This window comes from Schistocerca nitens, chromosome 3, assembly GCF_023898315.1.
Source record: "Schistocerca nitens isolate TAMUIC-IGC-003100 chromosome 3, iqSchNite1.1, whole genome shotgun sequence".
Lineage (NCBI taxonomy): Eukaryota > Metazoa > Arthropoda > Insecta > Orthoptera > Acrididae > Schistocerca > Schistocerca nitens.
This window is the reverse complement of record NC_064616.1, coordinates 194,222,293-194,242,048: the sequence shown is the minus strand read 5'-3', so window position 1 is coordinate 194,242,048 and position 19,756 is coordinate 194,222,293. Positions and strand designations below refer to the sequence as shown.

The window sequence follows — 19,756 nt, the reverse complement described above, 5'->3', positions numbered from 1 at the left end:
GCTATTTGGGGAGCAAAATAACTGATGACGATCGAAGTAGGGAGGATATAAAATGTAGACTGGCAATCACAAGAAAAGCATTTCTGAAGAAGATAAATTTGTTACCATCGAGTATAGATTTAAGTGTCAGGAAGTTGTTTCTGAAAGTATTTTTATGGAGTGTGGCCATGTATGGAAGTGAAACATGGATGATAAATAGTTTAGACAAGAAAAGAACAGAAGCTTTCAAAATGTGGTGCTTCAGAAGAATCCTGAAGATTAGATGGGTAGATCACATAACTAATGAGGAGGTACTGAACACAACTGGGGAGAAGAGGAATTTGTGGCACCAATTGTCTAGAAGAAGGGATAGGTGGGAAGGACATGTTGTGAGGCAGATTCAGAAGGATGTAGGGTGTAGCAGTTACTTGGAAACGAAGAAGCTTGCACAGCATAGAGTAGCAGGGAGAGCTGCATCAAACCACCACCACCACCACCACCACCACCACCACCACCACCACAACACCAACAACAATAATGATACTGTCTTGTGCAATAAAAATAGTTTACCACAGATACATCGAGTCTGTTGTAAAATATGACATTATCTTTTGGGGAAATGTAAGTAGATAAATACAATATTATTACAGCATAGAATTATTATTAGTAATACATTTAACAGTAACCTTAAGGATTCACGTGTCCACTATTTAGGGTTGTAAGTATTTCGAATATTGTGTTTATTTACATTAATGAGTAATTTATTTTCATATATAACAATTTAGAATTATTTACAGGGAACTCCCACAATGTGTATGACAATAGAAACAAAGATGATTTCAGGTTTCCCTCTCATAGATTAAAACTAGATGGCCAGAGCCAACAGGACATGGCCATGAAAATTTATAATATGCCAAAAGAGAAACAATTCCACAGTAGGTTTTAAATGAAAAAAAATTGTTATTCAGTTGAAGAATTTTTAAATGATGATAAAGCATTCTTTTGTAACATAATGTGATTACTATAGCCACGCAAATTTCATGAAAACGATAACATGAAATTATCTGTTTTTAGCAAAATAATGTGAAATTGGTAATTTTTATGAGATTTCGAGAAATTTGTAATTTTGCAGTATCAAAATGTTATACATCTGCGGATGGCAATTTACTAACATTCGTAATGAATACTTATTGACTGTTGAAACTGCATTCCAACTTCAAATCTCCTGAAGGTTGAATTCGTATATAATCTTGGAATGACAGTGCCTTTCCCACATAAATTTTGATTCCACGATGAAAATAGCACCAAAACTGGCAAAAAACCAACAGTGAATTTGGTAAAAAGTTAATGGTGAATTTGCTAAAGAAATTAATAGCAAATGCTGTAAAAAATTTACAATGAATTTGGCAAAACATATTAAAAATTAACAGTGAATTTCGGTGGTTTATGTGTGTACGTAATGAGAAAATAAAATACTGGAACCAGAAGAATAAAGTAATTGACAGTTTGTTGTTTACAGGACAGTTATATAACAACAACCACTCAGAGAATGAGCTTAATCATTCCATCTGTTCTATTCACTGTTGCCATATTGCTCTGCTATTCCAGATGCTGGTTACCATAGAATAGCTGCAGATGGTGTCTGTGGCTAGTAATTACTGTGATTGCTTTTTGATTCTCTGTGAGGCATATTTAATTTAGGCAATATATTGTCTGAAACTATCTATGATACAGCACATATAAATTATAATCCTTCTACAGTCTTGTGAAGGAATCTCAATAATGCACATTATCGGAGGATTGTGTCTATGAATGCACCATGAAACAGCTTTTGTTGCAGCAGCAATCAATTGCTAACGCAACTGGTTTCACGGCACGTGGCCTGCTGGCAAGTCTGGCTGCCGTGCCTGTGGTGCGGATAGTAAATATAGTACGGTTGTCACATAAATTATCACACATGAATATTCTTTGGTGAATAGAATACTTACATTTCTCCCCTTTTACTTGAAACATTTACACACAACACACTGTATTGTGTTGTATAATGAACACGTGCTACCTGCCCAAGATTTCTACACAAACAATGACCTCGCAGTGGAGGGAAAATGTACTCCTCATCAGTGCCGCTCCTGGCTGGCAACCAGTGGGAGAAAAAATTCCCCACCAGATGGATGGGTTAAGAATTGATCATCCTGTATTATGCAAATGGGCATGGGAGGCCGATATCACCACCACTTTCTATGCCCAACTGTCTATTATTATTATTATTATTTCTTTACTTTCTCAGACGTTAAGTCTGGTTAAAAATGGAAAGTGGCACGGACCTTGATCAAGCGTCACTTCCTTTTAACTGTACGGTATATGTTATATTGCATTTAGGAACTTTCGGGTAATTGAACATGTATCAATAATTACGGATTTCTGTAATTGTATATATAAGTTTGGATGTAGCTGTATTGCATTGATGTACTGGTGGATATTGTGTGGTATGACTCCTGTAGTTGATAGTATAATTGGTATAATGTCAACTTTATCCTGATGCCACATGTCCTTGACTTCCTCAGCCAGTTGGATGTATTTTTCAATTTTTTCTCCTGTTTTCTTTTGTATATTTGTTGTATTGGGTATGTATATTTCGATTAGTTGTGTTAATTTCTTCTTTTTATTCGTGAGTATGATGTCGGGTTTGTTATGTGGTGTTGTTTTATCTGTTATAATGGTTCTGTTCCAGTATAATTTGTATTCATCATTCTCCAGTACATTTTGTGGTGCATACTTGTATGTGGGAACGTGTTGTTTTATAAGTTTATGTTGTAAGGCAAGCTGTTTATGTATTATTTTTGCTACATTGTCATGTCTTCTGGGGTATTCTGTATTTGCTAGTATTTTACATCCACTTGTGATGTGATCTACTGTTTCTATTTGTTGTTTGCAAAGTCTGCATTTATCTGTTGTGGTATTGGGATCTTTAATAATATGCTTGCTGTAATATCTGGTGTTTATTGTTTGATCCTGTATTGCAATCATGAAGCCTTCCGTCTCACTGTATATATTGCCTTTTCTTAGCCATGTGTTGGATGCGTCTTGATCGATGTGTGGCTGTGTTAGATGATACGGGTGCTTGCCATGCAGTGTTTTCTTTTTCCAATTTACTTTCTTCGTATCTGTTAATGTTATGTGATCTAAAGGGTTGTAGAAGTGATTATGAAATTGCGGTAGTGTAGCCGATGTATTTATATGAGTGATTGCTTTGTGTACTTTGCTGGTTTCTGCTCATTCTAGAAAGAATTTTCTTAAATTGTCTACCTGTCCATAATGTAGGTTTTTTTATGTTGATGAATCCCCTTCCTCCTTCCTTTCTGCTTAATGTGAATCTTTCTGTTGCTGAATGTATGTGATGTATTCTATATTTGTGGCATTGTGATCGTGTAAGTGTATTGAGTGCTTCAAGGTCTGTGTTACTCCATTTCACTACTCCAAATGAGTAGGTCAATATTGGTATTATTATTATTATTATTATTATTATTATTATATTTTAAAATCCTAGTACAGGGAAGAACACCACTTCCAGTCAACTGCTCTGAGCAATTATGTTTTAATGACAGAGCCTGCCTTCGGTTATTGTGGACTGCTATAGCAGATTGCCAGTCCAGAGTTCAGCAGATTGTTCACCTATTCAGTGCTAAACTATAGCAACAACACAAACAGTGAATAGTGATACCATCCAGAACCCCCTCTTCACTATGGAGTACAAAACTTACTCTTACCCATGTAAAACGTCAACTATATGATGAGCTGCAGTATGTATAGGTTCATGCCAGTGACAGTGACAGGTACAGGTATGCCAAATTCCACACAACACAATGATTCACTTGTGAACAACAGAGCACATTTTTTCTATTTGGCTTGATGGCCAAACACTGTTTACGTAGTGCCAGTATTCTTGTGTGACGGACATTTACAAGGAATGAAATGGGGGGCCTTGACACAGCTGACATTGTCTATCACCAGCAATTGATACAGGAACATATTGTCCAGTAATGTGTGCCCATTTCTCTGATACAGCATTCCAAGGTGAATTTTACCTTCTGCAAGATAATGTACAACTCTATCACTCTGAAATTCTGTCATAATAGTTTTATATACACTTCAAACACATGACGCGCCTTGAGTGGTATCCTCAGGTCACTTGACCTAAGCCCTATTGGGCACATTGGGACACCTTGGAGCCACATACAACCTATCTCTGGGAGTTGTAAGTGGCAGCTTAGAGATCATGAATCAGGACTGCTCCATCGCACTTTAGGTACTTCTAGGAGCCATCGCCTGATGCAATGCTACTGTCATCAGGCCAAAAAAGGTGCCACATACTAATGTTATACATATGTTATATGTTATACATATAAATGAACTGGATAGTGCACTGTATGCTCTTTAACTATTACATCACAGGCAGCCCACTACACATTTGAGAGTAGTACCTGCATGAAAAAATGCAAAAATGATATGTTCCTGTGCATATGTGGATCAGCAAGTAGTCACTAACATTTATTTTCATCAACAATAACTGAATTTCTAGGTGTACCAACAGGTAGGAGTTTTCCTTTTCTGGTGTTTTGATAGCAACTCAGTGCTCAGAATTGTGGCTTTGTTGTCATGGATGGAGAGAGTTAAAGAAAGTAGAAATTATTTTGTGGAAGATACAGAAACCAGTGCATATGCATTCAGGAAAAAAAATCAAGTGAGTGAGTGAGTGAAGCACATTCCAAGTAAGTAAATCTATGAACTCTATTTTTGATGGTTGATGATGACATCAGAGAATACCAGAGGAGAAAAATCCTACAACTATTAACTTCTCAACTGGAAGCATGTGGCCTTCATCCTTAAAGTTACTTTAAAATAAACAAAATAATAAAATAATTCTTTAATTTCTCAGGTCATCTCAAACAGAAGTTAATTTTTATCTTGGGGAAACTGGTTACAAATCTGATAAGCTCCAGAAGTAGCTTAATGTTGGTGTAAATCAGAGTTTCTCAAAACATACTATTTGCCCTTTTAACACTCCAAAGAGACTGTTGTGGCCACACACCTACCAGCTGACTGCATGTGCATAGCAGTGTTCAATTTGACACGCATGCATCAAGAGCAGTGTGTGCATCCACTGTCTTACGCCACCATGCAGAAACATCTAATGCTTTTCTATTTAACTGCAAAGTGGAGTGCTTACGTCTCATTCTGTAATGTTTTGTGAGCTAGCTTATCTCTCTCTGCTCACAGATCACTGTTTGTCTGTCTGGTACTGACCTGGCAATGTACCAAAACGATGTATTGAGCATGGTTTTGGTTCCTACCCTTTAAGTGTTAGCACAAAAATAGTGATGAGTTAGGCTCATTTTTCATGTGTTTTGTGCAAAATAATGGCAATGTATGCATGTGCATGTTTGGAGGTCATTCTACAAAAGTTACAGCAACAGTAAATGGAAAATCAATGTCACATAGAAATGCAGCAAGAGGAACACACGATCATGCTGGACAGGGTTTTGATGGGGCTGATAACGAGACCTCAGACTTTACCAGCCTACCCACCTCGGTTCCCTGCCTACCCTGCTATTGCCGAATACTGGCAATCACATGAAAAACATCTATGGCAATCCTTCATGGCCCTCAAGGTAATGACACTGACTCCATTAAAGCTCTTTTTGTGTCTGGGTTCTCCCTGCACATGCATCACTTCTTAGGGAAGTTAGGCCCCCTTCAGGTTCTGGAATCTCTATCATCCGACAAAATGTGTTGGTTGCTGCATTCTTAAATCGCAAGTATACTCACATTCTTTCTGTAAGAGTGGAGTTTTATCAGTGCACAAAGCAATCTCATCAATCCTATCACATTTGGACTGTGCAACTGCAGGGGTTAAGTCACAGGTGTAGGTCTGTTACTGGTAAATCTCAGGAATCTTACACAGATAGTATGGTTTTAGGTGCTGTCATGTGGGCAGTCCCAGATAAAGAGGTTCCACAAAGGGCATTGCAATTTGAGGATCCCTCTTTAGAAGTAGTACTCAAGATAGCACAAACATTTGGAGTTTCTCATCCCACTGGCCATCAATTAGATTCTTGGGCCGACACAGCCACAGTCAACTCTAACAGCAACAGCCATACATGTTCTTGCATGCCCTCAGAAGAGGTGGTTGCGGCAGTGCAGCATGCTTTGCTGCTATGTTCTGCACAAACACTACCATGGTGGAAAATTTTCCACAAGCTCCTGTCCTCCTTGTTTTGTTCAATGTGAGTGGCCAGCTTGTGCACAGTGTTGCATGTCATGCTGTATATATGTTATAAGAAATATTACATTGCAACTGTGTGCAATACTCAGTCTCCTTCCACAGTGCTTCACACATCTCAACCTATGTATATCTACACTGTTAGTCATGTGTGTCAAGATATTACAACTGTTTCAAACAAACTGTCCACTGATGCACATATCGATGAGACACTCTTACGTCTTCAGGTGGATATTGGCGCAGCAGCCCCGCTCCTGAATTCTACCACTTATCTACTCCTTAGGGAACTCCACAGTCAGCTACTTCATGCTGTCTATTGTAACTGTACAATAGAAAGCTGATTCATCTTCTTGGTCAGTTTACTGTGGAAATATACAAAGTGGTGGCTCGGCCAGTAACATTTCTGGTAGTGAACACAGCATTTACAGAAAATTTGTTCGGTTTGGAAATTTCCCTGGATTTTGGTTTTTGGTCTCAGATTCCATTCATTTAGGGCCACATCTTGTACCATATCAAGAGTTGGATTATTTATGCAAAGAATATTCTGCCCTTTTTTCACTCAGACTTGGTAACCTTCTGACTACATAGAGCACATTACATTCAAATCTGTTACCCATCCCCATTTTTTCTGTGTCTGGCCCGTACCATTTGCACTTCATGCTCAAGTGATGGAAGAATTACACGGATTGACAGCTTAAGGTGTCATGGAACCAATTTTGCCCACTCAGTGGACTACACCATATGTCATTATCAAGAAGCAGATGCACAAACTGCGTCTTTGTGGTGACTTTATGGTGACTTAACTTCCAGTCCATGGTTGATACATACTCCATCCTCCACCCGGATGAACTTCTGATGAAGCTTGTGGGTAGACAACATTTTTCCAAACCAGATTTGTTGGAAGCGTATTTATCGATGACACTTGATGAGAAAACACGTCACCTCCTTGTTACAAATACTCAGTACGCCATCTACAGCTACAACCGATTGGTTTTTGGTGTTTAAAATGCACCTGCCATTTTTCAACATTACTTACAAGGGAACGTCCCCATCGCAGCCCCCTCAGATTTAGTTGTAAGTTGGCCCAGTGGATAGGCCCTGAAAAACTGAACACAGATCAATCGAGAAAACAGGAAGAAGTTGTGTGGAACTACGAAAAATATAAGCAAAATATACAAACTGAGTAGTCCATGGCAAGATAGGCAACATCAAGGATAGTGTGGGCTCAGGAGCGCCGTGGTCCCGTGGTTAGCGTGAACAGCTGCGGAACGAGAAGTCCTTGGTTCAAGTCTTCCCTCGAGTGAAAAGTTTAATCTTTTATTTTCAGACAATTATTATATGACAAACTCTTATGTTTTCATCACTTTTTTGGGAGTGATTATCACATCCACAAGAAAACCTAAATCGGGCAAGGTAGAAGAATCTTTTTACCCATTCGCCAAGCATACAAGTTAGGTGGGTCGACAATATATTCCTGTCATGTGACGCACATGTTGTCACCAGTGTCGTATAGAATATATCAGACGTGTTTTCCTGTGGAGGAATCGGTTGACCTATGACCTTGTGATCAAATGTTTTCTGCTCCCATTGGAGAGGCACGTCCTTTCGTCTACTAATCACACGGTTTTGCAGTGCGGTCACAAAACACAGACACTAAACTTATTACAGTGAACAGAGACGTCAATGAACGAACGAACAGATTGTAACTCTGCGAAAATAAAAAGAAGTAAACTTTCACTCAAGGGAAGACTTGAACCAAGGACCTCTCGCTCCGCAGCTGCTCACGCTAACCACGGGTCCACGGCACTCCTGAGCTCACACTCTCCTTGATGTTGCCTATCTTGCGCATGGACTACTCAGTTTGTATATTTTGCTTATTTTTTTCATAGTTCGACAGAACTTCTTCCTGTTTTCTCGACTGATCTGTGTTCAGTTTTTCAAGGCCTCTCCACTGTGCCAACTTATAACTAAATCTGAGGGGGGTACGATGGGGAGGTTCCCTTGTTAGGACTGCCTACTCAACACATTCCTTGTTGTATCAGATATCTCAGTGACATAGGTATTACAGGTTCCTCTACCGGGGATCATTTTTGCAACCTTTGCCTTTTGTTTCAGATCTTGTGACATTTGTCTTAAGTGCAATTTGGAAAATCACATTTCTTCCAATTCTCTATAGAATAGTTGGCACATATTATTTCTCATCGGGGGATTCAGCTGACTGACAGTCACATCATGGCTACTGCGACCTTCCCACACACTTTGAATGTGAAGAACTTCAAGCATTCTTAGGATAAGTCATGTTATTACCACAAGTTCCTTCTGCAGGCAACTTCAGTTTCCTAGCCTCTAAATCAGCTGCTTAAGAAAGGTGCAGCATTTGAGTGGACCCCTGCTGGTTCCCATTCTGCCCTGTGCTTGGCCACCTATCAGACGGGACTCCAGCTTTTAGTTGCAACAGACACACTGTAGTATGGCATGGGAGCCATTTTGTCTCAATATCATACTGATGTTTAAGAAAAGCCTATTGCTTTAGTGATGAAGATGCATAGAATAATTATTCTCAAACAGAAGAGAAGTCTCTTGCTATCATTTATGCTATGAAGAAGTTTCATGTGTTTCTCTATGGTGTTATCACTTGGTGACTGATCACATGCCTGCTTTAGACCTGTGCCACACCTGGCATATAAGGTAGCTCACAGACAGCAACAGTGGGCCCTGCTCCTTAGTAGTTAAAATTACAAGATTCATTTCCATTCTATGACACAGCATTAAAACACAGGTGCTCTCCTGGGTCTGTCAGTGGGACCTGACCCTGGTTTTAATCAAGAGAGAGTACTTTGTTTTTACCTCGACAAGAAAGCTGGCAGTACTGTGGATGGATTCCCTGCTACCAGTTCTTGCATCGCTCACGCTGACACTTCTAACCCTGTTCCTCATCAATTGCGACGAAACGTTCAGCAATGGTGGCCTAAGTGACTTTCTCCCCCCCACCCCAGTATATACAATCTTATCTGCAATTAATTTTTGGTACAATACAGACTCATGCTCTTCGACAGTGTCCTTTTGTTGTTCACAAAAAAATGCTGTTCCTCATTCCGGCAGCTCTCAGTTGTGACATTCTTCACCTTCTGCATCAGGATCCATGGGCGTCTCCTGCAGGAAGATGCTGATTCATCACCATGTCTACTGGCCTGGACATGATAATGAGATTGAACATTTAATAACTGCTTGCTCTACACGTGCCGACCATCAGGCCTCTACCTGTCAATGTTACTTGCCGTGACTTGAGTCACCACAGCTGTGGGAATGTGTCCATTCTCCAGGCCCTTCTTAAATGCTTATTGGTTGGTCGCCATTAATGCCTACTCCCGCTTCCCGTATACAGTCAACAGCTGCACCACTACAGGGGATGCAATGGTGTGGACTTTACTCTGACCTCCACTGAAGACCTGGTCCACACCCTGGTATCTGATAACAGTCCTCAACTCCTCTCTCAGACTTTTCACAATTTTTGTGCTTACCACAGTATACAACATTGAACATGGAGGCAGACTGCTTCATCTGCACTTTTAAAAGGCAACTGAAGAAGTAATGATGCCTCTGTGGATGAAGCCCTCACATGATTTTCAGAGTTCCTACAGGTCCACGCTTATGAGCAAGAAGAGCCTGGAGGAGCTCCTACACGGCTGTCAGCTATGTACAGTGCTGAATCTCCTGTCCTCTACTCTGAGGCAGCACAAGGGGCCTCTGACAGCATGTTACATGCCTGGGACTCCGGTCCGGGATGTGTGTTTGGTCGCTGGGAGTGCTGGTCCCGGCAGTCATCAGCAGCCAGTGACGTTGGCATATCGTGATGCTGCAGGTGACTGACAGATTGGTGACATGACACCACAGTCAACTCTATCACCAAGTGGGGAACCTGCCTTTTCTGCCTCCATGCACACCTCCAAGTTCATCTGCTCTTCCTGCACCTGGGCCTCCTTCGTTGTCTCCGCCTTCTTTCTGTGCCCCTTCCACTGTTTTTGCTCCTGTATGCTACTACGCAGTGCTCACCCTCCACCAGCTCATTAGAATCAGGACACGGATGGGCACACACAGCAGCCGCTGGAGACATGGACCCTTCATCAGGAGCCGCCCCCGCCCCATCCCCAACATACCTGCACATATTCCAGTACCAGCATCCGTGCCCCCAGCAGTCGGCGTATCTCCCACGAGCACCTGCCCACAGTGACGCCATCATGTCTGGGTCACTTCCGGATCTATTCTCCAATGGAAGCTGACAGAGAGCTCTTTGTGGCACAGACGGCACCCTCCGGTGGCACTACAGAAGCACTTCCGAGCACAGAGCGCCATCCCCCACAACAGGGAAGGGATGCTGGGATGGTACTGGCTCACACGTGCCCTGACAACAGGCGAGGACTGCCGTAACCCGTGGTTATCACGTGAATCATACTGGCACCTCACCCTCTGTCAAAGCTCATCAAGACACATGGTGCCGGCCCGTAACATGTTATTTAATCTGCCTGCACTGGCGCATGGCGGCAAAGCGTGGACACCAAGCGGTGGCACTTTTAGACAGCACTGGCAGGTGTGCATCAAGAGTGGTGAGTGTGTCTGCCATCCAATGCCACTACACACCATCATCTAATGCTTTTGTATTTAACTCTGGAGTGGAGTGGCATCTGTCTCATTCTGTAATGTTGCATGCATTAGCTTCTCTCCGCTCGTGGATCACTGTTTATCTATCTGGTACTGACCTAGCAATGTTCAAGGATGGTGTATAGAATATCTCTTTGGTTTCTACATTAAAGTGTTGTTATTGTTACTTACTTTCTCAGTTGTGTGTGTTACTATAATAAGTTTCAGAAGATCCTTCCACCTTACATGAATTTAAACTGATACAAAAACATGTTTTATTGGTTGTGGTGACTAGTGAGCTATACTCTCACAATTCTAGGTTTAGCTGTCAACTTATTTGCTTCATGGTCTACAAAAATTATAATACCATCTAGATTTTTTGAAGTTTTTTTTCTTTTCAATTTTGGAATCAAGTACACTATAACATTAATTTTCTGTGAATTTATCTGAATTTTACAGAAAACCACAAATGTTTTGAAAATATGGTACACCACTCATCTGTTTTAAAATCAATATAAGAAATTCATATTGATAAAATGGAAATTAAACAATAAAGGGCCATCAACTTTGCTGCTTTTATGTTCTCCGATGTTTGTTCATACTTCCCAGTCTACTGCACTAAAATGTTTTCTTTTCTGATTTATCCATATCTCATCAACAATAACAAGCAAAACCATTTTAATTTCACTTAAGATGCTCAAACAACAACTGAATTTTCAAGTCACTCTTAAAATTAATAGGAGCAAATGTGATATCAAGTGTGTGTTCAACTTTTAATTACAATTATCCAATGAAACATTTGACACAAAGTTATAAAGTATTTGACCAGGAACCTCCACTATCTCTACAAAGTTCACAAATGATAGTCTCTCAACTTTTGGTGTCCTTCATTAAAGATTGCCTCTGTCATGGTTCATGGTTGTCCAGAACATTATTTCTTAGAGATTTTTTCAATCTCATTCTTGCAAAACCCTTTTGATTTCCATTGAAATGGAAAGAAACAAATTGATTATTATATGGACATCAGTTTTAAATCTTCACATTTTATTAAATGTTACTTGGATAAACAGAAGCATGAAACAATCACACTATGCATGAAACATTCCAGTTATTCACAATTTATCACATAAGTGATTTTTGTGTTGGAGTTAAGCGCTTATTTCTCATTATCTATGTTACTATACGCTAGGTACCCACTATATGATGATTAAGAATATGGATCCCTCTATGTTCTTGGTGCTTTCAGTTTTGCTTCTAAATTTATTAATATATATGATAAGTAAAAAATTAACACTACTGACTTACCTAGATGACGACTCATACTTTTTTAAGTAGAGCAAGATTTCCACAGGCTGTACTTTCTCCTCTATAATGGCCTCTTCCTCCTTTAAACGATCCACAATAAGTGGAACAATCACTGACTTTCGTCGAAGTAACCGATATCTTGACAAACGTCGCAGAACCTTCAATATGGTCACCACAGACATCTTTGGTATTAACACATGCCAAATCTGTAAATGTTCAACAAGACCTGTAGATCAAACTGTGTGATCAAGTTTAAATGGCAAATTCAGTTGTAAAATACTGATGATGCTCACATTAGTTAACAAAGTCAATTTATCAATTTACACAATACAGACATGCCTTCATAACATACCCATCACAGGTCAATTCAGATGCTCAATGTACAATTTTAAAATGTTCAAACACCATACTAGAACTGCATTCAAGGAATTGTTCAGAATACAACATGTAGTCAGCATCTTCTGTTTCAGCTACTCTTTTAATGGTGCAATAACTGCTTTGCAGGCAACATCATTGTTTTCTGTGGCTATAAGAACACAATTTGTCTGTTTGGTGACTATAGGTCATGACTTTGTGAAGGTTACCACAAGAATAACCTGTCATCAGAAAGCCACATTTCAGCATCTGATATGAACAGGCTGAGAACTGGTTGGTTATGAAATTTCCTAGCAGATTAAAACTTGCACCAGACTGGGACTTGACCCCAGAACCTTGTCTTTCACGGACAATGCTCCTGTCAACTGAGCTATCTGGGCATGACTCATGATCACCCTCACTGGTTTATTTCTGCCAGTACTTCTTTCCCAATTTCCCCACTTCACAGAAGTTCTGCCACATACCTTGCTGGATTAGCAATCTTTAAGGAAAAACTGTATTAACCTCAGTATAAGATGACCTGAATATAAAAGACTTCCCCCCCCTTTTTTTAATAGGCTCCTTGAGAAAAATTTATTTTTAACATATTATGACTAATCAAAATTATAGTTCTATTTACAAAGTATCTGCCAAAAAGTCAACATTATTCCTATTCTAAACTTATGTCATTTATTGTCTACATGTTGATAAAACTAGGAGAAATAAAATAAATAAAAAAGTTGGTTTACATTAATTTTCAGACCATTTCCTATCCTACCTTTTTGTTTATTAACCCTGTAGTTTGTGGTATCACTATTTTTAGTTATCATCATCATCAATCATCATCATCATCATCATCCTCCCAATAGCACAGCTGTGAAATTTATGCCTTCATTGTCACAAATATTTGTGTGTTTCTTCAGAATATTGCTATTTCTGAGGCTGTCGTTATGGTGGGGCCTGAGAATAAATATCGGATTTCTCTTCTATACTGACATGGGACTGGTTCAATGTATCTTACATCCAAATGTATCACCTGCCGGCTGCTCTCTCATTGGCTGTGTAGAACCAGCTGACACACCTCCCTTTCATTTTTGACATTCGTCACAGAGTTGACAACATTGCAGCAAGAAACACATAAGCATGCCACTGGCCCGTATTTAGACTTTTACCATCTCCTGCAGAAAAGAATACTATTGTTGAGTATTTTCCCAACTTCAAAGTCAATTCAGTTTTAACAACAAATGGATTCAGGCAAATTGCAGTTTAAATCTGGCAGATGTTAATAAGAAGCCAAAATACGTGGTATAGATTCCTATGGTTGGCAACATGACAAAAGTTGCTGTTCACTCAGTGCTCCCCTCACCTCAATCACCATAGCTTTCACCTGAGCTGTTGTCACTGTTCCCCATCCAAACCTTTCATAGCATTGAGCTTGAGCAACTGTGAAAAACAGACTGCAATACCTTCTAATGTGCAGGTAATATGCAACAATACCAACTACCACATAAATAAAAGATCACAATTACAAATCAGTTCCATTCTCAAGCTTTTACTCGTCCAGTGATTTAGTGATGTCTGTTTGTACTATCTCCACCACAGGTTTTGCCACTGTAATTTATTCTCCCAATAACAATTACAGTCAGTTAATATGATTTATTTCCATTGTTAGATATTTCAGTCTGGATTAATTTTCCTTCTTGTTTCAATTGGATGTCACCATCATGTTCTAAAGCTCATATCCAAATAAAATATTGGTATGGGTTCTGAATCACTTTTTTAAGTACAACATTTCTGTTTTTGAATGTTACCTTTATTTAAAAAGTGGCATTATTGTTTATATACAGTATCCATACATGTATGAGAATGTTTATTGCGAATCTGTTCAAACACAACAAAAGTTTGTAAGGTGGTAGAATTTAATGCTATTTCCTCCTACGTTTCACAAAAATTCCAAATTTGAAACAGAGCTATAGACTGTTGTGGTGGCAAGTCCATACTTTCTTGTGTATCTCTTGCACTAATGCTGCGCAAGTCAGTGTCACGTAACGTCCATATTGTATCAAATGCTTCAGTGTGCTGGGAAATATTGAGCCTATTGGAACGTGAGTATCGTTTGCTGAGCCCTGTCCTTCAGAGATCTTCAAAATAAATCTGCACATGACCTCAATAGCCAAAGCTTCTTCTCTAAATGTATGGCGACCACAATAAATGTAAGACTACTCCTATGCACACTACTAAAATGCACAAATGCTGACCTCAGCAGTAATAATTTAATCTGCGAATACGGTATAAGGCGACCCTGTATTTTTTGAATGATGAATTTGGGAAAAAACTTTGTCTTACAATCAGGTAAATACAGTACATTTGGACAAATGGCTTCTGTAAAGTTCAGAAAGTATGAAAAAGGCACCAGACGAAGTAAAGCTGCAAGGGTGAGACTTGAGCCACTCCTGGATACCAGTCAGTAAAAGCATTCCCATGTTTTTCACAGGTTATTATGAATGAATGATTCCAATACCTTCATTGCACTGTACATTTTTCTATTTTATTTTCAGTAAAACTGCAAAAAGCAACAGTTTCTCATCAGAATTCATTCTGCATCTGTCTTGTGCAAGTACATAGCTCTTGCCATAGAGATTCAGTAATGCAGATTGATTGCATGCCTAGCAGTCCAATCACATGGTAGTCACACATTTCAGCAAATCAATTATGTGACTAAACGGCAAGTGTGAAAGCAGCTTAAGAATGCTCAGTAACATAGTTGTGGGGCAAACAACAAAAGAGTGACATTCTCACAGTCATTAATTGTCTAAAAGATGTACAAGTTTCTGAAATAAGGTTGAGAAAAAGAGTTTATGTTTCCTGTGGTTTCCTTAAATCCAAGACAAGTCTTTAAAAAAGACATTAGTCAGTGGTTTTCCCTCCTCGTCCAAGTGATGTTTGTGTTCAGTCTCTAATGGCCCCAATGTCTGTGAGAAAGTGTAACCATCCCTTTTTTACAAACTCACCTTTGCAAAAAGAACTGTTTGAAGCTACAAACAATTTTATAATTGTCATCAGAAGAACTGTGCATGTGGATTGCATAAGTTCTGACTTAAATAAGAGTTATTTTATACTTATTCAAAATTTATTTTCTAACAATACACTTGCTCAAGAATTGGTCAAGTTTCTTTAACATTTTACTACTATACACAATATCAAATTTTTATGATACAGATAACAATTCTGTTTTGTACAATTTTGTTGTCAAAACTGCTTATCTGTGATTCAGTCGTTTATTTTTGACGGAAGAGCAGAGACTGACAAGTGATCCTCATATTAAGTTAAGTAGCATGAGAAGACACAACAAAACTTAGGTAAAATAGGTAAACCAGATAAAAATCCAGAATAACAACACTGAATTAGATTATATTAACAAAACACATCTGTGCCAGCTCAAGTGGTATTGGTTGGCTTATTGTTTCTGGATGCTCAACAATTTTATCAGTGTCAATGTTACAATGTTGGATCAACCAACTGCCGACAGTTTAACATTGATTGTAACAACTATGGCCTTGTATCCATTATGGACAAAATCAAAGTTTATCAGTGTTCTTGCTAAAATGGTCAGGTCTACAAGATATTTAAAATATAAACAGACAACATGCATGAAAAAAGAAATACAACACACATCATGCACGAAAAAGGAATTACAACACCATATCCAAATTCATTCCGGAGGAGGAGGAGGAGGAGGAGGAGGAAGATGAAATATAACTGCTTAAAAAAAAGGGGGGGGGCTAACTGACTGGTTGCATGGACTAGTCAGCAACCCTGCTGCAATACATAAAAAAATCTACCCTTCTGTTGCTACACAGGACCTTATAATCTGCACCACAACCACTTCTCCACCCATATAGAGGGCACATCCTGTATTAAAACAGGCAATAGCATCTTGCCAATATGTAGACTGTAGTTACTAAAAAAATGGCATAAAAAACTACTGCACTACAAGCATCAAAAGCTAGTCAGTCTTGTTGTAGAATGCAGTAATGCTTTTTTTGTGGGTAATGCCCTATTCTCAGTCTTGTTAGGGTGGCTTCTTTCCACCTGAGGTTGGTAGGAGGTTCTGAAGAACCCGACAGTTGAGTATATGACAATTTTGTGTGTACATTCAGCCACTCCAGTTCCCACTGACAAAATGAACCTCCCTCACCAAAGCATGGAGATTGATTCAGCGGGATGGTATATATTGCTAAAATAATGCACTCATATGCCTCTTTGACCAGTGAGTGAACTAAATCCTTCCCTTTGACCACCACATACCTGTTATCCAGCAGAATGAGTATTAGTTTTCTAGTCATTATAAATGTGTAACAGTGATCTAACTGTATAGTACAACTTCCTCTGCCAGGTATATTTGTATGACACCCTGCAGGGAATTCAAAAAATCAGAACAGATGCGATACTTATTATTTAGGTGAACCTTCATCTGCCCCAATGTCCCAAAATACACAAACCTCTGCACTTCAATGTAAATTTGTATAGACTGCATACATTTCTGCATTTTAGTGTACATTTGAAAGGAATGCAAATACAAATGTTATGTCTAGAAAATATGACTGAACATCTAGCACTGACCCCCATTTAGATCTCATCGGTGTACATTACAGTAAAGTCACACAGTTCACCATACATGGAACAAAACTTTATTGTTGTTGTCATGATATTTACTGCAACTGCAAACATTTATGCTATAACTACTACTGGGATGGGTAATCAAGTGTTGAACATTAACTCCAGAATGCACTGTGGAAGTAGATGATCAGTCCTTTAGTTTGCAGAATCCATATTAGATGAGAGTTCATTCATCTCCAAGTCTTCCCCATGCATTTTATTAAAGTAATGAACTTTAAGAGACAGAAGTCTTCCTTAGCTTTAGGAATGGGATCACAAAGGTCTTTGGCTACAGACTGCAATACTTTCCATCAAACAGGCTGCTATTGCTACTGCTACAACAACTACTACTAGTACTACTACTACTATTCATACTTATCACAAAAAATGCTGGCCTGGTTCCAAAATTTCACCAAAGCAACTTTAATTACAAGCATATGAAGCAAGAACAGTGTTATCAACCTCACTTGTTTCAATAAAAGATAATGCTACCAGCAGAAAAATTGCTTTCATATAATGAAATCATGCAAATCTTAACAAATATGATGCCACGTTAAAGAACTTCAGTCCCATAATTAAACTTACTTGTTCATTATTTAATTTAAACATACTGACGTATCATCAAATACTCACTTCTTTCGATCTATAGAGGCCTGATGGCACACATTCAAATGAAAATGAATGTGCTGATATAAGTAATGACGCTGTAGTGGAATTTGTGCTATGTTTAAGATTCTCAACATTTTTCAGGTACTCAATTATTGCTTGTGCCTCTGGCTTATCATTAAATAATTTCTGAGCTGTCTCAATACCATTTATCACATAACTGATGACAGCATTTTGGGCTAAACAAAGAAACAAGGTGACATAAATGACATATGTTACCAAACCAAAATTAATCCTAATGTATAAATAAATGTCACTAACTGTTTTAAACAAATACTTTCACATGACAGACAACACAATCTGGAACAAATAATTTTAAGATTGCAAAATTTATTCCATTTTTGTAAAATATACCAATACGAACAGCTAGGCAAAAGATGTTTTGGGCTCAATGCTAGCATATAAACACGTAACTGCTTCCACACTGGTACATGGTTTCAGAGTTAATATACTCTTCCAGTTTAATCCACTGCAGGTCATATTGCAACCACAAACGTAATAATTAAATTTTCGAGTTGCTTTACACTGACACATCATTCATTAAAACAACAGGTTTATGTGGATTCTTATTCTGATGCATATGAAAATTTACACTCACATTACTTCTGTTATTTATAATTGGCAGATTATGGTGTGCCCAACTATTTAGTTGATTTGTGAAAATTTACAGATTGCTATGACTCTCCACTATTGAAAGCTTTTGTATGCTCAATGAAGAAGATTGTCTTTCATGCATCCCACATTCACACTCGCATATACAGAGCACCCCATACTCGACTGCATATTCCTCTTTACAGTAATTCAGTTACTGCTTTGTAATCTGATCAGTTAGCCTCCGAAACACACATGGAAATAAATAAACTGGTAACAGTAAACTTGTTTCATTCAATATCAATAACAGTCACGGTAAAAAAGGCTAACTAAAAATGTTTACACTTAAAGGAACATAACTGATGCCAAGTGTATTTTATTGCTAAGAAATAAACTGATTCACTTTTAGTGAGGCTCTACATACAATTATGTTCTCTTTTAGGGACATAACTTTTGTAATAAACCACATAAAAAGCCTTTTGGAAAAAATTCCTTTTGTTAATTTTTGTCAGTCCGATTTAACGTACTGTTGAGGCATTTGTAGATACTGTCTCATGATCCTGCACTTCTGAATACATGCTGATCCAGATAGTATATCACTCTTATGCATAAACGAAATCAGTTTCCATGGAGAAGAAATAAAAACTTTGAGGTTCGCCGATGACATTGTAATTCTGTCAGAGACAGCAAAGGACTTGGAAGAGCAGTTGAATGGAATGGATAGCATCTTGAAAGGAGGATATAAGATGAACATCAACAAAAGCAAAACAAGGATAATGGAATGTAGTCGAATTAGTCGGGTGATGCTGAGGGAATTAGATTAGGAAATGAGACACTTAAAGTAGTAAAGGAGTTTTGTTATTTGGGGAGCAAAATATCTGATGATGGTCGAAGTAGAGAGGATATAAAATGTAGACTGGCACTTTCGAAATGTGGTACTACAGAAGAATGCTGAAGATTAGATGGGTAGATCACATAACTAATGAGGAAGTATTGCATAGGATTGGGGAGAAGAGAAGTTTGTGGCACAACTTGACCATAAGAAAGGATCGGTTGGTAGGACATGTTTTGAGGCATCAAGGGATCACCAATTTAGTATTGGAGGGCAGCGTGGAGGGTAAAAATCGTAGAGGGAGACCAAGAGATGAATACACTAAGCAGATTCAGAAGGATGTAGGTTGCAGTAGGTACTGGGAGACGAAGAAGCTGGCACAGGATAGAGTAGCATGGAGAGCTGCATCAAACCAGTCTCAGGACTGAAGACCACCAACACCACAACAACAA

The 19,756-nt window shown here is 38.7% G+C and overlaps 1 protein-coding gene across 5 annotated transcripts in view; it reads right to left on the bottom strand.

Annotated features, from left to right (window-relative positions):
- The window catches only part of LOC126248141 (RNA-binding protein Ro60-like), a 139,012-nt gene that overhangs the window by 49,766 nt on the left and 69,490 nt on the right, over positions 1 to 19,756 (bottom strand). For all 5 annotated transcript variants that reach the window (XM_049948839.1, XM_049948840.1, XM_049948837.1 and 2 more), the window contains 2 exons: positions 17,849 to 18,060; positions 12,203 to 12,408 (listed from right to left, as the gene is read on the bottom strand). In XM_049948839.1, the coding sequence (XP_049804796.1) occupies positions 12,203 to 12,408; positions 17,849 to 18,060 (418 nt within the window). The remainder of the gene's footprint in view (positions 1 to 12,202; positions 12,409 to 17,848; positions 18,061 to 19,756) is intronic.